Source organism: Eimeria maxima, genomic scaffold (genome assembly GCF_000499605.1).
Source record: "Eimeria maxima Weybridge genomic scaffold, Emw_scaff850, whole genome shotgun sequence".
Lineage (NCBI taxonomy): Eukaryota > Apicomplexa > Conoidasida > Eucoccidiorida > Eimeriidae > Eimeria > Eimeria maxima.
The window spans coordinates 534-11,091 of NW_013564003.1; the positions used below are offsets into that span (position 1 = coordinate 534).

At 47.9% G+C, this 10,558-nt stretch overlaps 2 protein-coding genes across 2 annotated transcripts; one reads left to right on the top strand and one right to left on the bottom strand.

The window, feature by feature from the left end:
• Positions 1 to 272: 272 nt before the first annotated feature.
• Positions 273 to 3,207, top strand: EMWEY_00044330 (hypothetical protein; the record flags this gene model as incomplete). Its single annotated transcript, XM_013479042.1, has 4 exons — positions 273 to 1,007; positions 1,267 to 1,572; positions 1,806 to 2,168; positions 2,323 to 3,207. 4 exons carry the CDS (start codon positions 273 to 275, stop codon positions 3,205 to 3,207), a joined length of 2,289 nt encoding a protein of 762 aa, XP_013334496.1.
• Positions 3,208 to 3,909: 702 nt separating this feature from the next.
• EMWEY_00044340 (hypothetical protein, conserved) lies at positions 3,910 to 6,856 on the bottom strand (the record flags this gene model as incomplete). The annotated part of the gene is made up of 3 exons (XM_013479043.1): positions 3,910 to 4,710; positions 4,940 to 5,216; positions 5,442 to 6,856. 3 exons carry the CDS (start codon positions 6,854 to 6,856, stop codon positions 3,910 to 3,912), a joined length of 2,493 nt encoding a protein of 830 aa, XP_013334497.1.
• Between the last annotated feature and the right edge of the window lie 3,702 nt (positions 6,857 to 10,558).

Here is a 10,558-nt window from a genome sequence, read left to right on the forward strand (position 1 = left end):
AGTATATATATATATATATATATATATATATATATATATATATATGTATGTATGTATAGGTATTAGAGAAGGTAGCTAGTAATCATCGTCGTATAAATTTACTGCATGCATTATCTTTGCATGCATATAAGATAGGAGACATTAGTGGGGCTTTGCTGCTGCAGCTGCTGCTGTCAGAGACAGGACATCTTGCTGCGCATGCAACAGCAGCAGAACTGTGGGGTCTAGCAGCAGCGCAGCACCAACAAAGACAAGCAGCAGAGCAGCAAATCATGAGGCAACTACTTAGGGCAGATCTTGCTGTTGCTGCTGCTGCTGCTGCACCCGCTCCTGCTGCTGCTGCTGCTGTAAGTACTAATGCTGCAGATACCAGCAGCAGCAGCACTGCAGCAGCAACTGCAGCAACAGCAACAGCAGGTGCACTAACTGGGGAACAATATACAACTCTAGATGCAGCATTGCAGCAGCAGCAGCAGCAAGAGGTGCATGCAGCAGAAGGCGAGCATGCACCAGCAGCAGCAGCAACAGCAACAGCAACAGCAGCAGCAGCAGCAGCAGCAGATCCTGAGGAAGTGGCGCGTTTGCTGCTAGCTCGTTATAGAGATCCATCAGTAGATTTACCATCTGCTGCAGCAGCAGCAGGAGTGTCTGCAGCAGCATTAGCAGCAGCAGCAGCAGTAGAGGAGCGTGTAGCAGCAGCAGGAGCAGATTGTTTGCTGCAGACACGTGTGTCTCCTGCTGCAGTAGCAGGAGTGCAGCAGCAGCATGCAACAGGAGACATTCGGGTGTATAGGCAGGTTATGCATAATAGTGATAAGGTTTGTCAGGTTGCTGCTGCTACTCTTGCTGCTGCAGCAGGAGCAGCAGCAGGAGGTGCAGCAGCAGGTGCTGCTGGTGCTACTACTAGTACAGCAGTAACAGCAGCAGCAGCAGCAGCAGCAGCACATAATAGAGCAGCAGCAATTGCTGCTGCTATTGTTGCTAGGCAGCAGCTGCAGCACCTAAGGGTATCTGAATTTGTTAGATGTTGGGTGTCTCCTTCTTCTGCTCTCTTTGTGTCTCCAAACAGCAGCACAGCAGCAGCAACAGCAGCAACAGCAGCAATTGCATGCAAAGCTGCTGCATTGAGGAGGGCAGCACTACAGGTATAATTATTATTAATAATTATTATTATTTATTAATTAATAATAATTAATTAATAATAATTAATTAATAATAATTCTGTTGCTGCTGCTGTTGCTGCTGCTGCTGCTGCTGCTGCTGCAGGGTGACGCTGCATCAATGGTGAAGCTGGCGGAGATGTATGCAGCATCAGCAGCATCTGCTGCTGCATATCTTGAGGAATCTGCAGCAGCAGCAGGAGATCCATCTACCCAACCACAGCAGCATCAGCAACAGCAGCAGCAGCAACAGCAGCAGGAAGCAATCCATGCAGCAGCAGCAGCAGGAGTACTAAGCCGTTATTGGGCAGAGAGGGCAGCAGCAACAGGAGACGGCAGAGGAAAATTTATTTTAGCAAAAATAAAGGAAGAAGGATTAGGAGGATATAAACAAATACAGGAAGCTATACAGGTACTCCTGCTGCTGCTGCTGTTGCTGCTGCTGCTGCTGTTGTTGTTGCTGCTGTATTGCTGTTGCTAGGGGTAAACGTGTTGTTGCTGTTGCTGCTGCTGCTGCGGAAGCAGCAGCAGCGTCAGCTTTGTTGCAGCAGCAAGCACCAGGCCAAGGCCTATACTACATATGTTATATGCAACAAGTGTATTTGCTGCTGCTGCTGCTGCTGCTGCTGCTGCTGCTGTGTTCAGGTGTATTGGGAGTTAATGACGGATCCATCTAGTGCAGCAGGAAGCCGTTTGTTGGGATTTTTAGGTTTTTCTCGTGTCTCCTTCCTGTCTCTTTTTGTCTCTATTAAGAAAATTATATTTAATATATTAGGTTATAGCAGCAGCAGCACAACAGCAGCAGCAGCAGCAGCAACAGCAGCAGCAAATACACTTGCTGCAGCACGTCATCCTCCACAGGATGCAGCAAACGGCATGGTACCACGATACCTACAAGAGGAAAGAGAGAAGGTGCAGCAGCAGCAGCTGCTGCTGCTGCAGCAGCAGCAGCAAGAGGTGGATATAGATCATCATCCTTTTGCTGTTGTCCTCTCCTTATATCTTGCTGTAAGATATTCCTGCTGCTGCTGCTGCTGCTGCTGCTGCTGCTGCTGCTGCTGCTGCTTCACCTGTGTCTCTCATTCGTCTTTTGCTTCGTAACTTCATCTTTATGCTGCGGCTGCTGCTGCTGCTGCTGCTGCTGCTGCTGTGTCTGCTGCAGGGAGAGGAGCAGCGCCGTTTCTGGGGTCAGCTGGTGCTGGGTTTGCTGCTGCTGATTATATGGGCAATCTTAGCTATTCGTCTTGCTATACGTATACCAGAGATGCGTGCTGCTGCTGCTGCTGCTGCAGCTGCTGCTGCTGCAGCTGGTGGTGTTCAGGAGGATACTACAGCTGATGCGGTGCAGCAGCAGCAACAGCAGCAGCAGCAGCAACCAGGAGAAGCTGGTGCTGCACAACAAACAGACACAGCTGCAGCAGATCCTCCACTCAAGACAGCAACAGCAACAACAGCAACAGCAGCAGCAGCAGCAGCAGGTACTGCTGCAACAGCAGCAGATACTGCAGCTGCATCAGATATTGCAGCGGCAGCAGATAACGCTGCAACAGCAGCAAATACTGCAGCAGCAGCAGATACTGCAGCAGCAGCAGATACTGCAGCAACAGCAGATACTGCAGTATCACCAGATGCTGCAACAGCAGCAGATAGTTCATGCGCTGCAGCAGCAGATAATGCAGCAGCAGCACAGTCACCTGCGCATGCAGCAGCAGCTGCTGCAGCAGAGCCTGCAGCAGCAGATAATGCAGCAGCAGCACTTAGCGGGACAGACCATTCAGCAGCAGGAGAAGCTGCAACAGAGCCTGCTGCTGCTGCAGCAGCAAAGTCTGCAACAGCAGCAGCTGATGCAGCAGCAGCAGCATCGGTAGCAGAGCGTGCAGCATCAGCAACAGCTGAAGCAGCAGAGCCCGTAGCAGCAGCAGCAGCAGCAGCACCAGCTGCTGCTGCTGCAGTAGATAATGTGCCTGATGATGATAACGATTTGCTTGTGTCTCCTGTCTGTGATTCAAATAGCAGCAGCAGCAGCAGCAGCAGCACAGACACGTGAGGATTTGCTACTGTTGCTGCTGCTGCTGCAGCAGCAGCAGCAACAGTCTGCTGCTGCAGCAACAGCAGTAATGGTAAAGTTATTTTTTTATATTTTTGCTGCTGCACTCATGACGTTTTGTAGCTGCCAACTCTTGCTGCACTTCTGCTGCTGCTGCTGCTGCTGCTACTCGTCACGTGCTGCAGCTCTGCTGCTGCAGTTGCTGCAGTCGTAGTGCTCGTAACAGCTGCTAAACCCTAAACCCTAGCAGTAAACCCTAAACCCTAAACACTGCAAATATTTACATGCAGCTAACAATGTATCATTTAAAATTGGCGCTGCAGCAGCAGCAGCATCCTGCTGCTGCTGCTGCTGCTGCAGCTCACGACGCTGCAGCAGCAACACTATAGCTGCTGCAGAAACACTGTAGCTGCTGCAGACACATGAATAGCTGCTGCAGCAGCATGATTGCTGCTGCAGCAACACTATACAGCTGCTGCTGCAGCAACACTATACAGCTGCTGCTGCAGCACTATATAGCTGCAGCAGCAACACTGGCGGATAGGAATGGGTTGCTGCAGCAGCAGCACTTGCTGCTGCAGCAATTATACGTAAGAGGAGACACTGCAGCAGCAGCTAAAGGGGACAGAAGGACACAGGAAGCTTGCTGCTGCATGCAGCAAACTGCTGCTCCTGCTGCTGCTGCTACTGCTGCTGCTGCTGCTACTGCTCCTCAAAAGATGAAGACAAAGATCCTTCCCCTGATGTGTCTCCTTCCTCGCTGCTGCTGCTGCTGCTGCTGCTGCTGCTGCTGCTGTCGTCACTACTATAGAGGCCTTCAGTAAAGGCGGCCTCCCCAGGGGACATTTCGTTTGCTGCTGCTGCTTCTGCTGCTGCTGCTTCTGCTGCTGCTGCTTCTGCTGCTGCTGCTTCTGCTGCTGCTGCTTCTGCTGCTGCTACTTCTGCCGCTGCTGCTGCTTCTGTTGCTGCTGCTTCTGCTGCTGCTTCTGCTGCGGCTGCTTCTTCTGCTGCTGCTGTCTCCTGCTGCAAGCTGCGTCTTCCCCGACGACTCTGGCGGCTCTTTGTTGCAGGCGCAGAGACATCTGCTGCTGCTGCTGCTGCTGCCTCCTCTTCTGCTGCTGGTACTGCTGCCTCTACTCCTTCTTCAAGTGCTGCTACTGCTGCTGCTGCCTCTTCTGCTGCTGCTGCTGCTTCTGCTGCGGTTTCTTCAACAGCCGCAGAAGTGTCGTCTGCTTCTTCTGTACGTAGCAGCAACTGCTGCTGCTGCTGCTGCTGCTGCTGCTCTTCTCCTAGCTGGTTTCCTGGATACCGCTGTTGTCCCCGCCGCCTCGTAGGCAGGTACAGCTCTCCGCTGCTGCTGCTGCTGCTGCTGCTGCTGTTGCTGCTGTTGCTGCTGTCCGGAGGAATAAATCTAAATTGCCAATTGGGGTGTCTCCTTACAACAGCAAAGTAGCGACGCTGCACAAATTGTTCCTTCTGCAGCAGCAGCGCCTTCTCCAATTCCTGCAGCAAATGCATGCAGCAGCAGCAGCAGCAGCAACAGCAGCAGCAGATAAAACAGCAGCAGGAGCAGCTGAAGGCTACTACAACTGCAGCAGCAGTTCCATCACACACTACAGTGCTACAAGTGCAGCAGCATCGCTAGCAGCAAGAGCAGCAGCAAAGGCACACAGACACAGCAACAGCAGCAGCAGCAGCAACAGCAGCAACAGCAGCAGCAGCAAGATTTTACCGGATGTGCTGCTATATCCATCCCTGTATTCCATAGGATATGTTTCCTCCAGTCATCCTCAAGAGCAGCAATACCCCCTCCTTGCTGCTGCTGCTGCTGCCCTAGCTGCTGCTGCTGCTGCTGCTGCCCTAACTGCTGCTGCTGCTGCTGCAGGGGCTGCTGGCGCATAGGCTGATAGAGTTGATCAAGGACACGGTGTCTCCATAGAGCAGCAACAACAGATCTTATTGATGCCCATCGTGTGTATACAAATGCACGGCATAACCAACTCGATGGACTGCAGCAGCAGCAGCAGCAGCAGCAGCAGCAGCAGCAGCAACAGCAGCAGCAGCAACACAAGTAAAATTATACAACATGAGAGAAAAAAAGGAACAACAGATACAACAGCAAACAGACAAAACTCTAAACCCTAGTAAACCCTAAACCCTAAACCCTTGTAAACCCTAGTAAACCCTAAACCCTAGTAAACCCTAAACCCTAAACCCTAAACCCTAATACGTACTGTATTTCTAGTCCATGCCTTGCGAGTGCCTCGGAGAGAATTTCTCTTCTTCTTTTTCTTTGTTTTGCTTCTTGCTGCAGCAGCAGCATATTATTCTGCAGCAGCTGCAGCTGTAGTTGCTGCTGCAGTTGCTGCTGCTGCTGCTGTTGTTGCTGCTGCTGCATCTCTGCTTGTAGCCGCTCTTTTGCTGCTGCATAAGAAGCATTAAGAGGGAACCACCAAGTACCAAAAGGTCCTGCTGCTGCTGCTGCTGCTGCTGCTGCTGCATCAGCAGCACCATCACCTATGTCCTGCTGCTGTTGCTGTTGTTGTTGTTTGTGCTCTTCCTCTTTAGCAGCAGCAGCAGCTGCTGCAGCAGCAGCAGCAGCAGCAGGAATAGATGTAGTAAGAGGAGGAGGACCCTGGTGTCTCCTTAGCAGCAGCAAATGCTGTCTCCTGCATCCCTCAACTAAATCAGCAAGTGTCTCCGCAGAGAAGGAGAGAGGCAGCACTGTCTCCATTTGCTGCTGCAGCAGACTGTCGTGCTGCAGCAGCAAACCTACATCTATTACACGATTTATATTATTATACCCTCCTCCTCCTCCTCCTGTTGCTGCAGCAGCAGCAGCAGCAGCAGCAGGAGATGGTGGGGGAAGAAGAGGCGAACCTGCAGCACCTCCGTACCAATGCTGCTGCTGCTGCTGCTGCTGCTGCCCGAATTGACGCTGCAGTGGTATACCCTGCATGCGAGGGAAACCATCTGCTGCTGCTGCTGCTGCTGCTGCTGCTGGGGGACGACGACGACGCTGCCAGCGAGGGCCGCGCCAGTAACCTCCTACGTCTTGTGCTGCACCTCTAAATTGCTGCTGCTGCTGCTGCTGCAGCATCTGCTGCTGCTGAGGGTAGCGCTGCCTAAAAGGTGTACGTACACCCCAAGGCCGTCTTGGCCTCCATGCCTGACGCCAGCTGTTGCTGCTGCCAGGATCCTGCCAACCCCCTTGCTGCTGCTGCTGCTGCTGCTGCTGCTGCAGTTGTCGCTGCTGTCTCCATGATGAGTCCTCCTGCTGCACTTCGGGGCCTTGGAGAGTCTCCCCTTCGAAGCTCTCCCCTGGTGCTGCTGCTGCTGCTGCTGTTGTTGCTGCTGCTGCTACTGTTGCTGCTGGTGCTGCTGCTGCTGGTGCTGCTGCTCCTGCTGCTGCAGCACGATCTGGAGCACAAGGCACCACTAACCCCAATAGGGCAGCCTTAGGGGAAATAAATCCGCAGCAAGGGAGACCATTGGTGCTGCAGCGGGGAGTAATTGCTGCTGCGCTGCTTATATTAACAGATCCCTGCAGCAGCAGCAGCTGCAGCTGCAGCGGCTGCAGCAGCAGCTGCTGCAGCAGCAACAACAATATATGAGGCTTGAGCCTCACCCAAGGCAGACACAAGGCCATGGCGTTACCTTCCTCTTCCCCGCAAGTCTGTCTGTTTTGCTGCTACAGCAGCAGCAGCAGCAAGTGCAGCAGCAACTGCAGCAGCAACAGCAGCAGCAGCTGCAGCTGCTGCAGCAAGGGGTCAAGAATAAGATGCAGCAGCAGCACAGGCTGGCTGTCGTTACAGCACAAACAAATCCAAACAAACTTTTATATCGATTTGTAGCAGCAGCAAGACACAGTTGCTGCTGTTGCTGCTGCAGCAACAGCAGCAGCAGCAGCAGCAGCAACGATAAAGAAACAAAAAGAAACTCGTGTGTATCTTTATCTGTATTTATTTACCGTATAATTAAATACCGATTTGCTGCTGTTGTTGCTGCTGTTGCTGCTGTTGTTGCTCCTGCTGCTGTTGCTGCTGCTGCTCCTGTTGCTGCTGCTGCTGCTGCTGCTGTTGTTGTGACCTTATTACTAAGACACTGGGGCCTTTCTGTACGCCTATGCATGCGTTTTTATTTCTTTTTTTATTTAATTTAATTAAATTAATTAATTATAATTAATTAAATATATTATTTAACCCTTAGAGGCATCTGCTGCTGCTGCTGCTGCTGTTCCCGCTGCTGCTGCTGCTGCTACTACTACTAGTACCGGCTTGGGTTGCTGCTGCCAGCAGCAATCTTTTATATCTTTATCTGCGGTGTATCTGCAGTTTATTATATAAATATAAATAATAAATATTATTTTATTTATTTATTTTATTTATTTATTTTATTTATTTATTTATTTCTTTTTTTTTCCTTCTCCCTTTAGTCTAAGGAACCACAAACCCCACAAGAGTGTTGTTTTCTTATTTATAGCTAGGGTTTAGGGTTTAGGGTTTAGGGTTTAGGTTTGTAGTTAGATTTATACTAGGAGATTAGGGTTTAGGGTTTAGGGTTTAGAGGTTTACTATTTCTTATATAAGGGTCTAGGGTTTAGGGTTTAGGAATTAGAAATTAGGGTTTAGTACACCTATAACAATAATTAGGGTTTAGGGTTTAGGGTTTAGCAACAGGTTCTCTTATCAAAGTGTTAAGGGTTAGGGTTTAGGGTTTAGGGTTTAGGGTTTATTGCGACGCATATATATGTACCTCTATCTATACATCGGCAATCGCTAAACCCTAAACCCTAAACCCTAAACCCTAATCTCTAAACCCTAAACCCTTATATATATAATACATATAAATTAAATAAATAATAAATTAAATAAAAAAACAAATAAAGGAGACAAAGGAGACACTGCAAGAAAATAAATTAGCAGCAAATTTGCTGCTGCAGCAAATTTGCTGCTGCAGCAAGTTGCTGCTGCTAAGCAGCAAATTTGCTGCTGCAGCAAGTTGCTGCTGCTAAGCAGCAAATTTGCTGCTAGGCAACTGCAGCGGCTGCCTAAGGGTTTTCCATACTGCAGCAGCAACAGCCTTTCTTCTTTTTGCTGCTGCTGCTGCTGCTGCAGCAGCAGCATCTGGTCCATCCCCGCTTCCTGCAGTATGGGGTTGTCTTGCTGCTGCAGCAAGAACAGGAAGTGCAGCAGCAGCAGCAGCAGCAGGAAGCTTGCCAGGAGGCGCCTGCTGCAGCAGCCAACCTACCAGCGTTGGTATCCATGTAACAAACACAGGGCAACTATCAGCAGCAGCAGCAGCAGCAGCAGCAGCATCAGCAGCAGCAGGAGTTGCAGTGGCTCCTGCTGCAGTTGCTGCTGTTGCTGCTGTTGGTGGAGCAGCAGCATCAGCTTCGTCTCTTAGCTTCATGGTGCGTACTCTTTCCAAGAACTCTTGGTGCTGCTGCTGCTGCTGCTGTCGTTGCTGCTGCTGCTGCTCCTGCTGCTGCTGCTGCTTGGATGGTTTATAAGAAATTGGTGTATTATATACAGTTTGCTGCCTAGGGGTTGGCTCATAGGCATTAGGTAGTGGCTTCCTTAGATGTGCCCCTAGTGCCTCCTTCTCCTTGCTGCTGCTGTTGCTGCTGCTGCTGCTGCTGTTGCTGCTGCTGCTGCTGCTGCTGCTGCTGCGCTGGTACTGTATACAATTAGTTAATACAGGATAGGCAATACAAATAGATTCAATTGCATCAACAATTAAATTAGGAGTTAAGGAAGCAACACCTACAGACAGTAAACGTTCTCCTGTACACAGCAGCAGCAGCAGCAGCAGCAGCAGCAACAGCAGCAACAGCAGCAGCAGCAGCAGATGATGATGAATAACAGCAACAACAGAAAACAAGCAGCAGAAGAAGCAACAGCAGCACCATCAGCAGCATCACCAGCATCGCAAACAAACAACAACCACCACCACCATCAGCATCACCACCATCAGCATCACCAGCAGCAGCAGCAGCAGCAGCAGCAACAGCAGCAACAGCAGCAGCAGCAGGAAATAAATTACCAAGATTATTTATAAGTTGTGGGTCATATAGACCAATCAGAATTAATGAGCGAAGACAAATTATTAATTCTTCTGATGTCCAACAAGAATTATAATTTAATAATAAATCTAAATGGTTTATACACGAATCCAGTAATCTGCATATAAACCCTAAACCCTAAACCCTAAACCCTAAACCCTAAACCCTAAACACTAAAAAAATTATTATAAACAATAAACCATAAATAATTCATTAAAATATATATTAACAATAAACACTTTTATATCATTATTATTATTCAATCATAAGTCTATTTCGTGCACACACGAATCCAAAACCCTATGGAAACCCTAAACCCTAAACCCTAGACAAACCCTAAACCCTAGACAAACCCTAAACCCTAAACCCTAGTAAATTTTTTAACATAAATCATAAACACTTTTAAATAATTATATTAATTTAGTAATAAATCTAAATAAGTTAAGAAGGAGTCGAGTAACCTGCGTAAACCCTAAACCCTAAACCCTAAACCCTCGTAAACCCTAAACCCTCATAAACCCTAATAATATAATTATTAGGGTTTATATTTGCATACCTTGGTGATGAATAGAAAGGGTTATTCATGGCCTCAATAACAGCAGCAAGATCTAAAGGAAGGAGACACCCCATGTGGTGTATAAGGGCCCCCTGCAGTGTACGTACAGCTGAATAGCTGCTGCGTATATCTGCTGCAGCAAGTGCAGCATATGCAGCAGCAAGAGAAGTTTCTGGTCCTTTGCATGCAATTGCTGCAGCACGTTGTAGCATTAAGCCCCATAATTCAGGTGTACGTACACCTGAATTATGCATGCGTATAATAAATGAAGAAAGAGACACTAAATCCATCTCTTTTATATAATTACTTCCTCCTTTTATTTGTATATTTAATACATCAGGTAGACCCATAAATGTACCTAAATATACATATATATATACACATTTATTTATTTATTTATTTATTTATTTATTATTATTAATTATATTAATTATTAGTTAATTAATTAATTAATTAATTATAATTATTAATTATAAATAATTAATAATTAATTTTATTATTTATTTATATAATATTATTATAAATATCAATATAACAAATACAGCAATAAATAAACAAACACCACTACCACAGCAGCAACAGCAGCAGCAACAGCAGCAGCAGCAGCAGCAGCAGCAGCAGCAGCAGCAACAGCAGCAAATAATTCGTTATTATGTGTATACTTTTTTCTTTCAACCACTAAATAAGAAAATTATTTTTCTTACAAAAAAAAAAAAAAAAAAAAAAAAAAA